Here is a 21,612-nt window from a genome sequence, read left to right as displayed (position 1 = left end):
ATCTAGTAAGTCTTAATTGCCGTTCCTCAGTTCATATGAGAATATTTCATACCAAGCAGCTAAAATACAGGAATAGTGCAGGTGGTACTGGACTACTTATGTTCTTTGCTTGAAAAGTTAATAAGTAAAAGATGACTCTGATGAGGCCATACTCAAGACATACTGATTTAAGTAAAAGGAAAGATAAGAACCCATTGTAGGTCTTATTTATATTTCTGTGAGCCTGTTGAGCCAATAAAAAAAAAGTGAATATTTCCCATAAGTTTACAACGATTTTAATGGAAGCCCTAGTCATGGAATGTCTGGAAACTGACCTGGAATGTGGAAAAGATGGATTAAAAGAATCTGTGTTAATAGCTTTGCAAAGCAGAAGAGGCATTTGACTCAGTGGAAATGTAAGAGAATATGAGTCTTGGAAGTAACAGAAAAAGCAATGTCTAATACTTTCATCCCCTGTGACTTTTGTGTTGATGATGACACACGCAATTTTCTTTTTTCCTGAAGCACCCTTGGTAATAACTAGTAAAGCTAGTCACCTATTAAAGTCTTGGATATTTTCAGGACTACTTGATTTAAAATTAGTTTTCTTATCTGAAGAGTACCTGATTGTACCATTCGACAAGTTTGTTATTTGTTGTGATGGTAAGTCATGTATTATTGACTTTTATCATTGGCCTTGAGCAACCTTGTTTAGTGGGAGGTGTCCCTACCTATGGCAGGGGGGTTGGAACTCGATGATCTTCAAGGTCCCTTCCAACCTAAACCATTCTATGATTCTAAGACAGACTGAGAGAGTTGGAGTTGTTCAGCCTGGATGAGAGAAGTCTCCAGGGAGACCTTATAGCAACCTTCCAGTATCTGAAGGGCACCTACAATAAAGCTGAAGAGGGACTTTTTTCAAGGGCATGTAGTGATAGGATGAGGGGGAATGACTTCAGACTGGAAGAGGGGAGATTCAGATTAGATATCAGGAAGAAACTTTTCACTATAAGGGTGGTGAGGCACTGGCCCAGGTTGCCCAGAGAAGTTGTGGAGGCCCCATCCCTGGAGGTGTTTAAGGCCAGTTTGGATGGGACTTTTGGCAACCTGGTCTGGTGGGAGATGTCCCTGTCCATGGCAGGGGCGTTGGAGCTAGGTGATCTTCGCAGTCCCTTCCAACCTAAACCATTCTGTGATTCTATGTTTATAACAAAAACCCAACAATATTTTGCCAGCTCTTCACCTGAGTCAACAACATTCTGAAATAGCACTGATGATGGCAGTAACCCCTTGAATATTAGGTTAAAGAGAAGATCAAGTAGAGATCTGTTAGCTTATAAGTGTCCACAGCAGTCTACTATATCAAGCCCCCTTGCTGTATCTTTGGATCAGCTTACATGCATATCAGTTTGTAAACTACCAGGAAAAGGTGAAATGTTGTAATTAGTGAAAGCTAAAAATATATTAGGAACCAAGTTCTCTGTACTCCTTAAAATTCTCTTCAGTGCTTATGGCAACCTTAAAATAACAATTTTATTTTTCAGCACTTATTTCAGGTAGGACTAGACTATTATTCATGTTATGTATTATAATTTTGGCATAATGTGCGAGCTGTATTTCGGTTCTTACAACTGTGTCCACTGATCATTGTGTTCAGCCTCTGTAAGTTTAAAGATTATTTAGAGAATGATGTTTAATAGAGACGGTGCATAGGGAAGGCTTTAGACATTATTTTGTCATTAGTTATAAATTCTTTGTATGTGAGACCTTTTGCAGAAAGGAGCTCTTTATGTACTATGGGATATAGTACATAGGATTGGTGAAGCGATAGCATTGACATACCAAGTTGAAGAAAATAAGGTTTGTTTGGTGGGTTGACCTTGACTGGCTACCAGGTGCCTACTAGGCTGCTTTTTTACTATGCTCCAGCATGGCATCCTCCACGTGCTGCACTGTTATCGGCTCCACTGTTAACCTCCATGGGCTGCACAGGGACAGCCTGCCTCACCATGGTCTTCACTATGGGCTGCAGGGTAATCTCTGTTCTAGTGCCTGGAATGCCTCCTCTCCCTCCTTCACTGACCTTGGTGTCTGCAGACTTTTTTTTTTTCTCACATATTCTCACTCCGCTTTCCAGCTGCAGTTGTTGTTGCACAGGTTGTTTTTTGCCCTTCTTAAATATGTTCTCACCGAGGCGCTGTCACTGTTGCTGAGTGGCTGAGCCTTGACCAGTGGTGGGTCCGTCTTGGAGCCAGCTGGCATTGGCTCTACTGGACTTGGGGGCTACTTCTGGTGCCTTCTTATAGAAGCTGCCCCTGCAGCCACCCTGCTACCCAAGTCTTGCCATGTAAATCTAACACAGTTTGAAATAACTGACTGTTCATGTTGCTTATGGTTTCATATTTTGCTTTTCAGAGGGCAGATGATTTCAGGTGAAGACTGTGAATTTATTCAAAGATTTGAACAGAAAAGAAATCCAGAAGAAAAACAGGAGCTGTTGCAAACGGAAGGCAATCAAGTAACTTTTCTTTCTTTTAATAATGTATCTTTTGAGGAGGATGATGGAAGGAAATTCTTTTACCTACTCTATTTTAATGTTGGCTGTATACGAATTAAGATGTTATGGAAGAAGTTTAAAACTTGCTATTATAGTTTGTTTTTTTTTTTTCCTAGATATAGGTTGGACATTCTTTTAAAAATCTATTAACTATTAAATGTCATCTGACTTTAAAGGGCTCTGTTGTGGGTCAAGCTAGCTCAAGTCTTTCCTCATCCCAGTTTACTTAATCATGCACAACTACACTCAAGACACTTTTTCTTTGGCTTTTTTCCTTATAGTTTATTGATGAGAGTTACTGCCAATGAGATTTCTGCTTAGCTAGCTGAACAGTTGTGATGTAGTTCCAGCGATGGAACCCACTGACTACTAAGGTGGATTCAGTTATTTAAACACGGGTGTCATTTTAGGCACTGTAAGATATGAGATGTCTGCATTGGACAGAACTGATATAAGATTGATAGGTGACCTGTGCCACTTGGCTTATGGAATCTAGGCAAGATGCCCAAAGAGATTTTAATGCTGTTTCAAGCAGTAGAATCTCAGCCTTGAAGCCTGAGGTTCTAGCAGACAATATCAGACACCAAGAAGATTGGGTGAGGCAGGGAGGAAGAGCAGGAGGTGCATGCAAGACACAAAACTTCCCAGCCCTTTTTTCTACTTTAATTTTAGGCTGTTCTGTTTAGGTTTTTTTTTTTTTTCTCTGCAAATTGTATTGTGTGACTGCTATATAATGGACCTTAATTTGCATAGTGGCAAAAGCATATATGGTGAACATTATATGCCACTATATAATTACAGTGTAGCAGGTCGTATTCCGTTTTTGTTTCAGTTTAAGTTGAATGTGGTGAAGGGGAAGGAGGAAGTATAAAAAGTAGCGTTGTCACTGTTCCGGCCTATTATATCTGTTCCTGAAATTGTAGAGTTGTTCAGGAGGCAGAAAACAGCTCAAATATGAACAAAGATTTGTCTACAAGGTATAGGAAGTGAACAGGCAAGAGTGATCTGTCTTCCCTCCCTCCATTTAAGTTGCTGAAACTGTCTTATACAGTGTCTAAATTTGTTACTGTTTTGTCAGTTTACTTGGTTCTTCTTACTGCCGTAAAAAAAGATGCTGATGGAGTTTTTTGTAATCAATCTTTCAACAAAGCACCTTGCTGACTTTCACTAGTGAGTACTTGTTACTTCGTTTGAAAGCCATAAAACACTTTGTAAAAGGTAACGATCAATGTGACAGAAAATTTTCTTTGTAATATAATGTCAAATGTATTCATCTCTTATTGTAATTGAATAAAAGATGTTGGGATGTTCGATGCTTATGTAAGATGTAACTGTGAATTAATGAGGTCCTGTTTTATATTATCAAAAGGAATGAAAATAATTTCTAATATTAATTTTAATGTCTCCCTTATTTTTCTAGTGTGCTAAAACATTTATAAACTTGATGACTCACATCTCCAAGGAACAGACGGTTCAGTACATTCTGACTATGGTTGATGATATGCTGCAAGTAGGTCAATAACCTGTCTTATTTTTAAGTCTTTAAATGCATGCTTGAACGTTTCCTTAGCCTAAATCAGGTCTCTTCAGGTGTTTGTTATACTATATTAAAATATTTTAAATTTTCAGATCTTGTCTTCAGAAGTTAAGTGTTAGGACTAAAGTTGTATGGGTAACTTAGTCTTGTATAAATATGTTCATATTCTGGACCTAAAACATACCTGTATGCCTCTCTGTTGGCTCTCAACTGTGTTTGATGCAAAACTTGGATGTTAAGGGATGATTTGTGATCTCTGCCCTTTCCCGTTGTTGATAGGATATGACTTCCAACTTGAAGTTGTTGAAGCTTTTCCTACAAAGGTGTTTATTTGGCCACCCTCAGTGAGAAGGTGTAGTTTCTGCAGCTTCAGGTTTCCAACATAAGTTAGACTGTTTAGGACAGCATGTTCTGAAATTCTCTGTGGTTTATAAAACAGGAACTTTTGATTCAATAAAATATGTAGCTCTTTGTAGCTGTGGGATACAGTGACTTGCAAGAGCAGGCTATTACATTTGGTGTCAGGACTGCTGTGGTGACCTGGACAAGTCAAGAGGAGACTTTACTCAATCAGACAATCCTGCTTTTGCAGTTCTTTGCTCTCTGTTAGACTAGGAGAAAGTGGTTGAAGTAACGATTTAACAAGATGGGTTGAGTTGTGCAAGGTTTTCTCCTGGTATTGACATTGAATGTCTGGGTGCCTTACAGTTTCTCTTCTGTTGTTTTATGTTATATTTAATACAAGGTTACAGTGAAATGTGTTTATTGATAATTTAACTGTTTAGGGCATTGCCCTAGGAGGTGAACCATGTGAGTTCTACTTCCAGCAATACATATAACATGGGGGTTATGGTGTTCTTTCAGGTGCCTGTCTGCACATTAGAGCCCTGAGAGAGTGCCCTGTCTGCTAGAATAATAGTTGTTGGTGGTTGCAGAAGTTTATTTGTGCCCATCTGCAGCTTTGTCATCCTGACCCTCTCGTCTTTTCTTTAGATTTACTTTTTCTCAAGTGTGACACAAACATAAAGAAGCAGAGAAGACAAAAAGGACCCCCAGTGTCATTCCTTGATTGGGACACTGAGTTGGGAGTACCTTGTTTTGGTTTATGCATTTGATGATGAACTTTGTCTTAATGCACGAGAACTCTGTTTATTCTGGCTACTTTTGTGAGAAATGGGTGGTCTTTTCTATGTGAGACATGTTGGTGGCCACAGAAGTAATAATTTCCTTTGCTCTTCTTTGGAACTTTTCATGAGACTTAGTAGGTCTTGTTTTGCTCATGTGCTTTGACATTAGCACATAATGTATAGCTACAATATGCGATAGCTGATATTATCTCCTGTGCTGTGGAATTAATGCCCTACGGGTAAAGGCTTTCACTGTCTCACTCTCAAACAATTGCATTAGTTCAAGGTGGTCGCAGAAAGTAGTTTTGAGTAATCGCTTATTTGCCATATTAGTTCTGTCATATGTGTCTAAATGAACATGTTTTCTTGACTTTATGGTCATGCACTGACATTTCTGTATTCAGGGCCTTACCCAGCCACAGAAGCCGCATATATGGAATTCTTAATGGTAAACATAATGACTTTAAATTGCCCAGCTTTATAGTGATACTACAGGACAATAGAGATGTTGGTGCACAGTATATATTTACTTTTGTTTGAAATCGGATGCCTTTTTCACTTTAGAAATTCTGCTGCAGTGTCTGGTTTTGCAATGCTCTGTGTAACTTCATTATTCAGGGATGTCGTGCTGCTGGCAAAGAAGGCTTGTGTGCAGGTGTATACATGGCACCATCCCAGAGCTTCCTAACGCTCCATACCTCCACTAGGTCAGGCTGAAACAGGACTTCTATATTCTTTTGGTTGTGTTCAGATGGTACAACATGCTGTCAGTGGTGCCTTATGGATGCTTTGTTGCACACTTTCAAGGTGTAAGATTCTTATCAGAAAACAACATGTTGGCCATTGATGCTGTGACTCTGAGTTTAGTGCAGGATCTCTGCAGATTGTATGGACAGAAGAATCCACAATAGTGGATCTAAAGCCTCCTGTCTTTGCCCGAGTAGTCTTAATTCAGTACATGCAAAGATTTTAAGTGAGAAATTGTTCAAGGACATGGCCTGTCATGGTGCCACTGACTCTTTCAGTAAAATTGTTTTGAGCAAGGATGGTCACTGCAGTTTCATAAGATGAGCAAATAGTATTTGAAAGCTACCTTTGACAGCTGAAACTTGAGAAACTATTGCAGGTAACAGTATCCAGCTTTTGTCTGTGTTGATAATGACTTTTATTATAGAATCATAGAATGGTTTAGGGTTGGAAAGGACCTTGAAGATCATCCAGTTCCAACCCCCCTGCCATAGGCAGGGACACCTCTCTCTAGACCAGGTTGCCCAAGGCCACATCCAGCCTGACCTTGAACACTTCCAGGGATGGGGCCTCAACAACCTCTCTGGGCAACCTGTTCCAGTGCCTTACCACCCTCAAAGTGAAAAACTTCTTCCCAATGTTCAATTTGAACCTGCCCTCTTCTAGTTTAAAGCCATTAAAGCCATTATCTTTCTATTATCTTTCCATGCCTTTCTTGAGAGGTTGTAAAAATTGTATCAGCTGTGTTCTGAGCACACCAAAAGCCTACCTGGGTGTCTAGGATTATTCTAGCAGTTCTACTTACGGGTTTGATCATCATTCTAAGAAAGATTTCTTTTGGAGGCTGTCAGAAGTGTAATTAATGTGGTGATTGCCTTAGAAGAATATCACCATACTGCTTATTTCTGAAGGTGGAGAGCATTAGCTTACTGGAATCCCTAAGGAAACATTTCTTACTTCTACTCATATATTTGAAACAATTTCTCTGGATTAGTGACCCCATCACACTGCACAGTCTGTTACTTGTAAAATCTTTAAGAACCTGTAGTTGGTATAGGTAGCAATACCACACAAGTGAGCTTCATTATGCTGCTTCAGAAATGACAGATGCTAAATTATTCAACCGTTGATGTGAGAACTTCAGGATTTCTGTTTTATTGGTGTAGTCAGTAGCTGCCTAGGAGGGTGCAGCACTACATATTTCAGGGCTGTAGGCAGTTCTCCACTCGTTCCTGCACCTTAACAGCAAACCAGACTAGTCTTCTGATTGACAGCACGTTGAAGTTATTTCAGCTTTTCTGCTTCCAGACCTGTCTGTCTCCTCCTTAGTTATGTTGTAAACTCATTTGATCTAGTTATTTTTGATCTTTTTAGCTAGACTGTGTAGCATACATGTAGATGCTAACAGTGATTTATTTGATCGAACTGCCAGTTTTCATCAAACTAACCCTCACAGAGTGGAGGCTCTCCAACAAGGCACCATGTTCCAGAGATCTTACTTTTTTTTTTTTAATTCCATAGTTTGAACAACAGACTTTGAGGGGGTTTTTCAGTGCTTTTTGACACATGCCAGGTAGAACATTAATCACTGTAAGGGTTATGACTGTCAGATAACTAGTGACACTTGACCTTCTCCAGTCAGGGATCAGGATAGCAGTTTGCACACGATGTGGTGCAATAATTTTGATCCTTTCAGTGAAGGGTTGGTTGCAATTCTGATGCTTGGTAAGACGCCAGTGTTTGGATCATGGATGTGTTCTGGTCATCTTGTGCTTAACGAATTGTATTCCAACAAGCAGGCTTGTCTAGCTGATTCTTGGTCCATAGAATCAATAAAGGGGTGCTGAATAGATGGAGGAAAGCTGGGAGAGTTTGAAAATTAATTTAATTGGGTAGTGGAGACAGATTCTTTTCTCATGCGAGTTTCCCAATTAGTGTTTCAGTTTTGCCTTCCTTGATAGGAGTTGTATATATCGTTGCAATAGCTTGACTTCAATGGGGAGACATTTTTTTAGAATGAAAGCTTACTATCCGCCAGGCTAGGAATTACATGGAAGTACTGGGGAAAAGCAAGAATCCAGGTATTTGATTTTTCTGGAAGACTGTCTATATTCTAGGCTATTAGAAAATAGCAGAGCTCCTCTTTCTCCTTCAGGTTTGCATGGCCTCTTCTCTGGTCTGCTTTAAGGAGAACCATAATAGCTGCTCTTCACAGTGGTTATTAGGTGAAATGCTTGACGAAAGTATGTATGGTACTTGTTCAGGTACTTGTGGTCTCTTGTGATTCAGCCTAGAAGCCCTGGAGAACAGACTTCTGGTGACTATGTCCTCTCCTAGGTATACAGGATGCCTGAGATAACAGCTGAACCAGTCACAGTCTCATCTGGGAGAGAAGAGCTCATTTGTCGTTGAGAGGAATGGAGAGGCAGGACTAGGTTATGTCTCTGAAGTTCCACTTGGAGCACACGCAGCCAAGTTGAACAATAGGCTTTTGTGTGGAAGCAGCAATATGTGGAAAACTTTGTATGGACTTTATTCAAGCATAATTGATTTGATGAAGAGTAGCGTTCCTCTGGAACATGTCAGCATTTAGCTAGTCTCACTTTGCTTGCTTGATCAAGCAGGTGTTGGAGTACTGAGATATAACTAGGGTTTCAAAGTTTGTTTCTCCCTGCCCCAAATCTCTAACCTTAATGTTGGAGTGCTGAAATGAACTGTATCCACAAGTAACTGTCAAAATGAAAAACTTCCATGGGCTGTTACAAGACAGGATGCATTCTGATAATGTATGCCAACATAATGAGGAGCAAATATCTGCTTTATGTTGAATGCTTTTACAAGTCCCATCTTTTCCTCTCTCCCAATTTTTACAGGAAAATCATCAGCGTGTTTCTATCTTCTTTGATTACGCAAAACGTGGTAAAAACACTGCATGGTCCTATTTTCTGCCGATGTTGAATCGACAAGATCTCTTCACTGTGCATATGGTAAGTTTTAAATGAACCTGTCTGAAGATGGTGGAGAAAAATGCTGGTTTTATTTTTCTTTAGGGGAATTTGGAGTTTGAAGCTAAACTACTGCCTGGACTGGAAAGTTTTCCTCTTGCAGTCTAGATGAGGCATTCTTGACCACATTTTAGAAAGAAAAGTTACATTGTTTATTGACATTGGTTTTTTCTGGGAGATTAGAGCAGGTTTTAAAGGCTCAGAAAAGCAAGAATTTTAGAGTTATTTAAGCACAGTAAGACATAACTAGAAAAATAACTTCTGTTACAACTGTCGTGCTGTAGAAATACTAGAATTTAAGTTTTCATCCTGTGAAAAGGAAATAGCTTTACTATTTTACTACTTAAAATGATTTGTAAGCATACTAGGGAAGAAGTAATGTCTGCCGCTGTGGTGGGCTGACCCTGGCTGACAGAAAAGCTCCCACCCAGTTGCTTGCACAGTCCCCCACAGCGGGACTGGGAAGAGAATCAGGAGGCTAGAAGCGAGAAAACTTGTGGATCAAGTTAAAGACAGTTTAAGTGAAGGGGGAAAAAAGGGAAGAGGGTAGGAACCCAAAATAAATCCCAACGAAAAGAAGCGATGTAAAAGCAATCACACAACACCAGTAGACTGATGCCTAGTCAGTATATCTCCTTGGTCATCTGTCCTGGCTGTGTCCCTTCCCAGCCTCTTGGCTCCTCACCCAGCCTACTCACTGGAAGTGTAGAGCGAGAAACAGAAGTCCTTGATGTTGTGCAAGTTCTGCACAGCAGCAGCTAAACCATTGGTATGTTATCAACACTGTTTTTTGGTCACAGTGTCATATAGGCTGCTATGAAGAAAATTAAGTCCATTCCAACTAAGCCCAGTATAACTATGTGCTGCGGTACCTACTGTGCTTTGAGCCACTGGGTACTGCTTGTGTATGTGGAGTAACTTTTCTGGAATTCGTAATATTCCTCTGTCATCTGTGGTGAGAACTGGCCATTCCATCTCAGCAATTTTTTTTCCTTGTGGGGGAAAGAAATGGTTGTATTACTGTAAATTCCCAATGGAGATCATAGTTTCCACCAATAAAGCTTGTATTATGGCTTGAAAAGGGAGAAAACTGCATAGCTGTGAATTGTTCTTCACTGCATGTGTCTATGCTGGCATGGTACGGTAGAATCAAATCAGTGTCTCAGACTACAAAACCACATACCTAGCCTGCATTATGTTGTGGTGGCAGTACTGGCACGAGGAATTCCAGGCAAGTCACGCTATCTGCCCTTAGGTGTGGCCAGTGCGACCGTGTTTGGGGCTGTGCTGCGACTTGAACAGTGAGCTGGCCTGTTTTCTTGAAAAAATGTCAGGCTTGACATTTTTTATTTTTAAATCTGACTGATTCACTGCATGGCTGTGCAATCAGATTACTTGGTGCAGCTGAAGGAGGAGGCGGCTGGGATTTTTTTGGTGGTTGGTGTTCTTTTGTTTTGGTTTTTTTTTTGGTATTGCTGCTGAAGACCCATCTTGCAAAACTGCAGTCCGAGCAAACTCGGACAATATTGACTTGTCAAGTATGCAGGTGAAGTGTAATTTTTAGACCCTTGCAGTGCAAACTAATTGGTCTCCCTGGAATGGTGGCTTTCAAACATATAGTATAGAAATTTCTGTGTCCAGTATTTCTCAGCTCACAGATGTGTTATTCAGATATTGCTTTCTTTAGGTACTGTAAACATATACAAATAATTTTACAAGTCACGGAGAACCTCAACTAGCATGAATCCACTTTAAAACACTAAGTTTGCTCCCTTATTATGCCTTTTAGTACTCTTTGTGCATATACGTCTTTTTTTAAAGCTTTTTTTAAAGCTAGAGGTCTAATATCTCATGCATCAAAGCTGAAGGGATTTTGTAGGGTTACCTGGCTGCATTCAGAAGTAGATTTTATGCATTTCAGTGTAGACATTGTTGTTCCAGACTCTTGTAATCTCTCTAGAAATCAGTGGTGGTGGTACTGCACATCTGAATGCAGTATAGTGGAAAGGTGCCTGAAATAGTCTCCTCACTGCATCATGGAGCTGTATGCAGGGAAATGAACCCCCTACTTCAGTAGTTTCTTGGTTCCACTGCCTCTTTATATATAAGCTGGCTCAAATGTTTCTGCAAATAAGCTGCAGGCTGCAATGTAGAGTTACTTAAAACACAATTTGGAAAGGCTGGCATAGAAATATACTCTTGTTATATGTATTCCTGTGCCATAGGCATTATGAAAATTCTTAACCAGACTACATTTTTGCTCCTCAACCTAACTCTCAAATTCTACCTTCCCGTTTGGTTTTCTGCTCTTCTTTTTCTGGGCTTCTCCCTTCTTGAAAATGACTTGCTTCACTTTCAGTACAAAAAACTTGAATACTTTGCAGTCATTTATGTTGGCATATGCCATAGTCGCTTGAAGTAAGCCTGCTCATGTATGTGTTAGGCCGTTAAGTGTCTTACTGTTGATGGATTTCTGACTGCAATGGTGTCCTACAGCAGTAGCCCGTTGATAGCTCTCCTCCACCCCTTTCCGAGTTCTTCGTTGGTGCCTTGTGAACTTCGTCAGCTACAGGTGTCTGATAACATTGTGAAAATACACCAGTTACCAGGAAGTAGAAGCAGCAGAAAATGGAAGAAACAAAATTACTAGGCATGAAGGGTCCCCTACGTAGAAAACAGGTAGATTTCTATAAGGGGCCATCTTTTACCTAAACTTGGTTTCCAGAGCTTATAGGACTTCTCACTGAATTCTGAATGCTGCATTTAGCAAATCTGTTTATTACATTCTTTTTCAGGCAGCAAGAATTATTGCCAAACTGGCTGCTTGGGGGAGGGAACTTATGGAAGGCAGTGACTTGAATTACTATTTCAACTGGATTAAAACTCAGCTCAGTTCACAGGTAAAAAGCTACTTCTATTTAAACATTACACTGACTTTGGAAACTTTTTTTCAAGAATTTGAATATAGAGATGCACAAATAAGGTATATTTTAATTTTCAAGAAAGAAAACCAAAATTTTACTTTGTTGTTTTTGAAGCTAAATATCCTCTATTCAAATGCATAGTTTTTAACTTAATATTTTATATTTTCTGCTCTAGTCCTTGAAATGTAAATAAAAAATAAGGCTTTTTACCTTTTCTGTTGGTTAACATTTTTTTTTTTTTTTCTTCTGGACACTGTGAAAACATGTGATGACAGTTTTCTGTCTCCCTGTATTGTTCTGTTGCTCAGAGCTTTTTGCTGGGAAGAAAAATCACATGGCAGCAGGAAGTGAATATCAAAACTTTTTTCAGTTTACTGTAGTACAAAGCTTTTGTTTTTAGTCCTTTCTCTTGAAATGAAATAAATCCTGACTTATTTGGACAGTATTTTTATGGCATTAGCTCAGTGTGAACTGCTTACTGCTGGCTTCTCTGTCAAAGATGAATCGTTCTCCTTTGTATTCATTTTTGGAGATTTTCCCTTCAATCCTTATAAAAACCCAGATTTGTCATTCTCTACAGTAGTGTTGCAGCAGAAGTAGATTCTGGAGAGCAGAGAGTCATTCAGTAGGTTTACTACCAGTATACTTTTCATAGTTTTCCAAACTGGATTTATTAAAAAGAACTTCTTTTTTTTTTTTTTTTTTTTTTTCTCTGAAAGAGGAATCTTAAAGTTGGAATTTCCTTCAGAAAAATTCAAGAGAACAGTCTTCAAATTCTAAGATGAAGATTAATAAAATTCTTGAGTAAATACACACTTAAAAAATAATTAAATCTTGATTTACCAGGATCAGCTCCAAGCATATTCTTCCAGACATGATGGTGTGTGTGAGGAATAAATACAATATATTATCATAATATATTGACCAGGAAAAATATCCAGTAGATTCTTAATCTTTTCTTTTAATGACTAGAGAGATTGAAGAATTGAAAGAAACTTTGTAACGACTATTCTGTAAGGGTGAAGGACAGCTCTTTTTAAACTTTTTTTTTTTTTTTTTTTTTTTTTCTTCTCCCCCCTTCTAGAAATTACGTGGTACAGGGGGTTCTGTGGAAGCAGGAGCAGTCTCCACAAGTGATGTGAGTATATCTTTTTGAAATATGTCAATTTGCTGTTTTGGGCAGGTGATATCCACTCCTTGGATTAAGGTGCAGAGCTGTTCAGGCATCAGTAATAGAAAGTACTTGGAATCAGAACTGTATGACAACAGAGTGCCAGGTGATGGCGCCAAGAAACAAAAGTATTTTTAACACTGATTTCACAGAAAATCTTGGCAGTGGAAGTACATATTTTACAAGTTGGTTTGGGTTGTTAAAACTGTAGATGCATCTAGCATCCTCTTTGATAAAACTTGAAAAAATTATATGCAATTAATTTACTATTTGAACAATACTGTCTGTTTAGCACTGAACTGTTGGATTTGTAGAAGAAACCTGAGATTCCCCCTCAACTTCTGGAGTGTGAAGTTACAAGAGTGCTTTCAAAGCTGTAAGCTTTTCATATTTGAATAGCTTGAATTCAGGGGAAAACGGATTGTCCTTTTTGCATCAGTATTTACTTATACCAAATTTCATGTAGCTATAATGGCTGTTGAGCTTGGAGATGAACTGCAGCATTATAGCAAATGCAAGTGATCATCATAAATGGGTTTCGTTGTGGCACAACGAGGTGGTTTACTCCACATTCAAAGGCTATGATAGAATTCAGTTTGGTCTTTTGTTCCTTTTGCAACCTGAAAGTGATTACAGTTTTTTAGGAGTCTTAAACAAATTCCAGGTTCATATTTTTCTTCTAAATGTAGTCATCGCTTTAAAGCGTTAGCTTCCCATAGAGAAAAGCCTCTTAAATTACCACCTGCCTGGTGTTTAAAATAGAAGAGGTGAAAGACTATTATGCATGACCATGGAGAGGGGCTAAAATTACGGACTGAGCATAGAAGTTGAAGTATTTCAGTATTTCATGTGCGGTTCTGTGTGCCATACTGTTAGGTTTTGTTAGGCTGACAGCCCTTGGTCATATAGCCTTAAAAGAGTAAATAGTTTTATAGCACGTAACACCACTTGTTATGGAGCTGTGAGCTCTTTTAACTTGCTTAGAAATCTATAGTCATTGTACTGCATGGATGTACTGTGCCACTGCAGCATCCCAAAGCATCAGAACTGATAGTGCAAATATGTTCTAGGATAATTAAGTTGGGTAAGTATTGTCTTGACTTCATTAGTGTTCTGATTTCAGATCTAGCTTGTGCAGGATTTCCAAGCAGGTCCTGACTAATTTATTTCAGAGTAAATTAGAGATGCAGTTGTAGCATTTTACACAGGAAATGAGGACTGGGATCTATTATGAAATGTCAATTATAATAGTGTTGGAAGAGAATGCTTTTACGACAGACTCTTTTAAAAGAAAACTCCAAGTTCAGTAGTACATGGGTTGGTTATGTAGAGAAAGTAATATGTTATTTGGGGCAGGAGGGCTGTCTGTGTGTTTGTAGCTGGTTTATTTGCATGGTGTGTGAGAGTGAATACCTATCCAGGGAAATGGATGTTCTGTATGATGATTTAGGCCTAGATGTTCAGACTCAGTTTTTACATAAAGGTCTTAATCTCTGAGAGACACAGAATGAATTCATCTTTATTTTAACTTCTGTTTATTGTCTCTTCTCTTTTCTCCTCATATGGGATTGCCTAACTTCTTTAGTCTATTAAACGTTTGAAAGGTTTGATCTTGTATTATGTGAGTGATCTACCATAAGACTTTCAAGACACTTAGTAAAGAAAAAGGATTATGGAAAAACACGCCAATATCTTGTCAGCAGCATATCTGAGTATTACTGATGATAATGCCAGAAGTTGAGCAAGATGAGAGGAGGGGAAAAAAAAAAAAAGCTGCTTCGGTTGTACCTTGGGATCTTTCTGTTGCCGTAGTGGGAGGAACAATGTATTGACCAAAACCCATTTTTGAGCTGCAGCCCATCTTATGTGTTACTGCACAGAAAATACATACATTTAGAGATGAAAAACTGTTTAATGATTCTGGTTTTGTGACTGTTCATACAGGAGTCTGAATAAAACCAGAATTCAGTGGTGCATCTCTCAGTGTTTTCCTGATGGGAAAGTTTTAGTCTTACTGTTCTTTTCTTGGCACAGTATACAGTGCTAAGATGTAATGAAAAGAACTAAAAAGTAAAATGCAGAGCTAAACTTTGAGGATGATTTTGCATACTTGGTTTTCTAATGGTAATTTTTTTTGTATAAATATACATCTCATTATGATAAGCTTGGTAACTTACTGTGTGGCACATGCGTAGGAAAATATACAATTGTAATGACACCACTACTGTTTTGAGTTGGAGAATGGCAGTGGGAACAACCTGAGCTCAAGATTTCTTTCCTTACAATGACTACTAGTGAACTTCTTCAAGCTTGGTAGCCAGTTTGCTGATTTATTTCCCAATGTTTGCTCAATGGAGTAACAATTGACTCTATGGATGAAAGGGCTCTGGCAGTATAAAACAGAAGACAGTCTTCATTCGTAGATGCTGAAAGGCGGCACATTCAAACATGTAATGTAAAATGGTATCACTCGCATAACACTTCTTTCCTATTCAGAATTCTTCTCCATTTATATTTTGCTTCTCACCTTTTCTTGTGATTTTTTTTTTTTTTTTTTTTTTTTTTAATAAGAGGATGTAAAGCATTATAAGGGTGAGCCTGTTTAATCTGGAAGTGTCACTGAAGAAATGTGTGTTGAAGTATGCCAGTAAAGACTAGTTTGGAAAAATGAACTGCAGCACTTAATACCTAACTCTTCTAAGAAGTGATGTGTTCTTTTTTTCACCCAGAGTTCCCAGTACGTACAATGTGTTGCTGGATGTTTGCAGCTGATGCTCAGGGTCAATGAATATCGCTTTGCGTGGGTAGAAGCAGATGGAGTAAACTGGTGAGCATTTATTTCAATTTATATGTATATACTTGCACTTACAATAGCACGTTCAGCAGTGACCTCTTTTGGAATAGAACTCTCTTGCAAAAGACAGCTGCTCTGTTTGAATACAAAACCTATTTGTTTTCAAATATTAACACAGTCAAATCGACAAATGAAGCTTGCGGATATAGGTACCGATGTTGAGACTTTAATGCTACTTTACTCTTCATGAGGAACTGCTTAAATAAATATCTGAAGGGGAATACAGCCATTTGTCTTCAGCTGAAGATGCTCTGTCTTTTGTTTAATATTTGTTTGGAGTTTTTCAGTCTGAAAATATTCGTGAAACAGGTTCTAGAGCCAAGCCTAATTTTTTTTTTTTCCATATATGGCTTCAAGTAGGTAATTCTTTTATCCAGATTCTCTTCATAAATAGCTCTGCATAAGGCTACGATGTTGTCACTCCTCTTATTTGAAAAATGCTTGGCTAGAAATAATTTTTCTACCATGTGTGCCTCTATTGGGGATGGTGGCTATACAATTTGCACTTTAAGAAAAAGTACCCTTGTACTCTGAAATGGAGAAAAGTCAGTTGCCAATGAAGTGAAGGTTCAAAAGATATTCACATGTGTCAAGATGACACTATTGAAACAAACTTTTTCACCAAGGAAGCTTTTTAATAAGCTATTAAAGCATCACAATAAGCCCGCATTTCAACAAGTTCGGATTTGTCTTAATTTTGATAGCAAATCTTGAAAGTAGATTTTTATTTTTTTTTTTAAATTGGGTTAGCTTTTTTGGAATGAACCTGTAAATGGCTTATTAAATTTTCAAAACTTCAGCTGAACAAAGCTTCTACGTGATTTCTTCTTGGAGATCTTGTGATATTATTTCTTTTCTAGCAGTGTTTTGTATATCTGTGATGTGTTATATCTATAAGCTGTTTTCCGAGAACTCACTTGTTAAATAATGACTGCTTCAGCTCATTTCACACAGTCCTGTGGAGAGAGAAAATTAAGGAAACAAGTTCAATTTGTGTAGACTATTCTGTCTGTTTACTCCTTTCTCTTAACTCTGAAGGAGTAGCTATGTGTTTCTCCTAGAATGACAAATAATGCTCTAAGCATGCCAGTAGAAAGAGTCTCGGTGAGCCTGAAGATGGATACAGTACCACATCAGTTCATGTGGGAAAAGCTGCTTTATGGTTGTAAGGCTGAGGAGGAAATAACTGTAACTTTAAAACATGGCTTTCTGAACAAGCTGCTTGTACAGTGATAAATACTGGTGCAGAATACTGTGAAGTGTGTGTTGTATACTTATCCTCAGCAGCTCTTTCCAATAAGTACCTGTTAACCATTTCTTTTAATGTTTCAGGGTGGAGCAATGCGATCTATGTGGTCATTATTTAAATACTAAATGTATATGTATGTTAATTTTTCAGTATCATGGGGGTCTTGAGCAACAAATGCGGCTTCCAGCTCCAGTATCAGATGATTTTCTGTGTGTGGCTGCTGGCATTTAGCCCTCAAATGTGTGAATATCTCCGTCGGTATAATATTGTTCCAGTGCTGTCAGATATTCTTCAGGAATCTGTCAAAGAGAAAGTAACTAGAATCATTCTTGCAGCATTTCGGGTAAGTGCCTGTTGACTGCAGTCACACTGTGCTTCTCTCTCAAATGAGTAGGTCTCAAATATTGCTGATGCACAGCTGTTTCTGCTAGACCGTATCAGTGAACTGGATTGAATGCTTAATTCTCCCTTTTTTTTGTGAACTGAGTTTTGCTACAGGTAATAGACACGCTATTAAAAGTAATAGATGTCTGCTATTCAATGTCTTAAAATAAAGTTGACTAAAAAAACAATGTTAACACAGGCACTAGTGGTTTCCCTTCTTTAGTTCAAGATTCTTTTTTCTACTGATATTAATGGCCTTACGAAGCTTTAATTAAAAAAAAATATTTTAAACATGCATATGTTTGTCCAACTGACTGACTTAGAAATTATTTTTATGTACTAGTCAAAAAATCTTTTCTTGGTGGATGTGTCAAGATGAATGAGAATATCCATGTAAAAGTGATTAGTTGTCTTATTGTATCCATGTTACCTGAAGATCACTCGTCCTATTTAAGATAATTTGGAATAACTGAGCACCAAGGCTTCATGTCTTCATTGTGAGAGTACAAATTTGCGTTCGTGGGTGCTAATTGTGTATGTGCACGTAGTTTTACGTGCATGCTTGTCAAGTGTCTTGTATGTAATACAAGAATGCTATAACAGTTTGTAATCCTGTTTTAAAACAGGATTTGTATTTTGAGTAGGAGATGTAGATCTTGGAAACAGAGGAGACAAAAATTAAGCCAAGTTCTTTTAATAAATAAAGGCTAAGAAAGAATAAGATGGTTCTGTTACGGGCTTTGGCGAAATTAACTGAGCTGTTTTTTTTCTCTAAAGACTTAGGTTGGCATGCAAATGAGGTTATAAACTGGCAGCCAGGAAATAATAGATTGGAAATTAAACATCAGAGCTGTGAGTTCTGAAGCAAAATTAAAACAGGTAGCAGAAGCAAACCACCCCTTTCCTTGTGTGGGAGGCTACAGTATCAGTTCATTTGGGGCGGGGGGGAGTGAATTGCATAAAGGACTACGCTTGATGATTCCCCAAATTATCCCTACTGCCTGTGTGTTACTGAAGGTATGCCATGAGTCTTGACAACTTGCATACGTCTTCTCTACTACTTGATTTCTCCTGATTTCTCTCTTGATTTGACCCGTTTCACCTCTTTGGCAAATGAATTGCCTGAAGTATGTAATTTTAATGTAATTTTTTTTTTTCTTAAAACAACAGGTGTTGGGTACTTCTGTCTACTTTGAATCAGTTACTTTCTCTTTACCTATTAAAATGTGTTTTTCTCATTTTTCATACTTTTATTGTCTCTTATGTCTGTTTCCTGCCTGTAACTCATTTTGTACCTTAAGATTTTTTTTTTTATCACTGAGTAGTTTACTGATACATTCTATTTAGTCATGTGTTCTTGTTTGTACTTTCCTAACATACCCTTTCAATTTCACTGTAAAAAGCTTGAATATCTCACTATGGTGTAAGATAAGTAACAATATTTGGAGTAGCTTCTACATCTGCCTATAATTCACTTAACTGGAAGTTCTTTGGAAACTTTATGAACCTGCTACTTGAACTTGTCGAATTTCATCTTTTAAGATTCATTATTTGTTCTTTTGCTGTCGTTAGCAATTTCAACTCTAAGTAATTTAGCACTACTTTCTTTTTCAGTAAGAGAACTGAGAAGTAAAAGGTAATTTTCAGAAACAGGTTTTTTTTTTGCACATTAAAGCTAATTGTATGTAGCCATTAAAAGCAGTAATGTGTCTTATTTTCAGTATGCAAGTTTTAATATTTATTTGCAGTGTTCTGCCTTACTAATATGACATCTGATATCTTAGAAACCTTAAGTGTAATGGTTCTGTGACATGAATGAAAGTGATGCAGCCAAATTCCTTCTATATGGTTTCATTGCTTATTTCTGGTAGATTTTAAGGCTTATTTATATGAACGCGTGTTCTGTTTGTTAAGGACTTTGTCTTTTATATGGAACTCATGTTTTCACCTTTATCAAAAAGTGCAGGTGGCTAGCTCTGATTGAACAACATAATTTGAAGCTGATTAAATTGAGTAGAAATGTAATGAATAATTGACATTGGAATTTGACTATTACATTCTGTGCTTGTAATTCCAGTCTTACCACCAAACTTCTGTTTGAATAAAAATGTCTAGTTGGAGTATTCTCAAATTCAAAAGAACCTGATCTAATCCAGATGGTAACTCTTGAGTTGGAAAGATGACTTCAGGTCTACTTTTTTTTTTTTTTTAAAGCTTTCCTGCATTGTTCTATTGCTGCACAGAAAGCTAAAATTATAATTCCAGATAAAAGTAGTTGTTTATGGCAAAGAATCTGGATTTGGGATATAAGCTTGCCCTTTTTCTTTTGAATAGTCTTTGTAGTCAGCCCGATTTGATGTGGAAAATGATCAAAGTAGGTGAATTAATACTTTTTTTGTGTAGAAGGTATCATACTATCTAGGAGGAAAAAAGTCTAAGTGACCTAAACTTGAATGCAGTGGTGGTTATGCTTTTCAGCACGTATGGTTGCATTATTTCTACCTTGCAAGACAGCATTTTTTTTTTTCTTCCCCCACACTCCTCCCCACCCCCTGTAGTGACAGATGTGAATAGTACTCTGTAGTAAGGTCAGTCGTTGGCAATTTGTGCTACTAAATGTGGGTGTAAAGCCACTGGTAGACTGATAGTTTACTTTGGTGAGATTATTTCAGGAAGTGGTCAGTTCTGTCACTTGCTAAATTAAAAAATGCCAATAAGAATTTCTTGAAAATACCACTTTGAAACAAAGTAGTCTGTTCTTAAAACAAACAAAATAAATATATTTTTACTTCCCTAGAATTTGTTAGAGAAATCTACTGAGAGAGAAACTCGCCAAGAATATGCTCTTGCCATGATTCAGTGTAAAGTTTTAAAGCAGCTAGAGAATTTGGATCAGCAGAAATATGATGATGAAGATATAAGTGAAGATATCAAATTCCTACTGGACAAGCTTGGCGAGAGCGTGCAGGACCTTAGGTATGCTTTGCAGTGTGAACTTTAAAAATGCAATTAGAAAAACATTGGTAAAACTTTTTTGTTCTTTAAGGCTAAATAATATGCAGAATTATGATAACGTAAATGCTAATTGATAAGGTAGAGCATATGGAGATGCTGGTTGTATGTAAAAGTTTCTTCTTCTAAGTATTTACAGACTGAATAGAAAATAAATCTTCACTTTTGAATATGTGATCTTTGTAACTGATAAATTATTACAGGACTTCAGAGGGATCTTCCAGGAGTTCCAGTCTAAGCTGAAGACTGCCTGATTAAAATACATTTTGCTGTCCAGATTAACTCAAGTTTTTGATAGAGTTTACCTAGTTCCTGCTCTTGTGCGTAAATTGAACTGCATATTGTAGTTCATGTCAAAGGTTTAATTGGATGAAAGGCAAGGACTGAGATCCTTGATTGGGGAAGTTAAAACCTAGAAAACAGGCAACCCAGCCAATTAAATTCACAAATGTGGTTGTGTGGCTTGAGTTTTTCCTCTTCTTTTTTTTTTTTCTTTTTTACCTTCCTCAGGAATTGTGTTTTAGGGTGGAAGGAAGGGTATGTTTTTCTGTTGCTTTTCATGCCTTTCATTATTTTTAAAGTGTTGAACTCCGAGACAGGGAACAGTTCTCATGCTCTGCAGAGAGCTGACTTCCAAATGTGTTGTAGCGAGTTGTGCTCCAGCTTTGTCTTGCTCGGAACAGGCTTGGGCACATGGTTCAAATTCTGTTCACAGATGCTTAGCCAATGTTTCATTTAGGTCTTCTGTGTTGCAGCTCCTTCGATGAGTACAGTTCTGAGCTCAAGTCAGGAAGACTGGAGTGGAGTCCTGTACACAAGTCTGAGAAGTTTTGGCGGGAGAATGCTGTAAGACTAAATGAAAAGAATTATGAACTACTCAAGTAAGTTCTCAAGTGTTGAATCACATAATTCTTTAATATTTTCTCTGTTTTATCTGGACCTGTGTCTAATACAGGTTTTGCATTTCAACAGGAAGTAATGTCTAGAATGAAAGCAAGTCAGAACATCTTGCCATTTACAGAATGTATCGTCCTTACTTATGTGTGGCTCATTTTGTTCAAAAGCA

At 37.8% G+C, this 21,612-nt stretch overlaps 1 protein-coding gene across 1 annotated transcript in view; it reads left to right on the top strand.

The window, feature by feature from the left end:
- Positions 1 to 21,612, top strand: part of ATP6V1H (ATPase H+ transporting V1 subunit H) — a 49,795-nt gene that overhangs the window by 7,465 nt on the left and 20,718 nt on the right. Inside the window, exons 3-11 of the mRNA XM_082479038.1 lie at positions 2,395 to 2,497; positions 3,957 to 4,046; positions 8,821 to 8,934; positions 11,748 to 11,852; positions 12,961 to 13,014; positions 15,777 to 15,874; positions 17,301 to 17,493; positions 20,332 to 20,510; positions 21,302 to 21,427. Coding sequence (XP_082335164.1) covers positions 2,395 to 2,497; positions 3,957 to 4,046; positions 8,821 to 8,934; positions 11,748 to 11,852; positions 12,961 to 13,014; positions 15,777 to 15,874; positions 17,301 to 17,493; positions 20,332 to 20,510; positions 21,302 to 21,427 — 1,062 coding nt within the window. The remainder of the gene's footprint in view (positions 1 to 2,394; positions 2,498 to 3,956; positions 4,047 to 8,820; positions 8,935 to 11,747; positions 11,853 to 12,960; positions 13,015 to 15,776; positions 15,875 to 17,300; positions 17,494 to 20,331; positions 20,511 to 21,301; positions 21,428 to 21,612) is intronic.

The sequence above is a fragment of the Vanellus vanellus genome (genome assembly GCF_965231255.1).
Source record: "Vanellus vanellus genome assembly, chromosome: 2".
Taxonomy (NCBI): domain Eukaryota; kingdom Metazoa; phylum Chordata; class Aves; order Charadriiformes; family Charadriidae; genus Vanellus; species Vanellus vanellus.
Note: the sequence above shows the minus strand (reverse complement) of the source record. Positions and strands in the feature narration are given on the sequence as shown.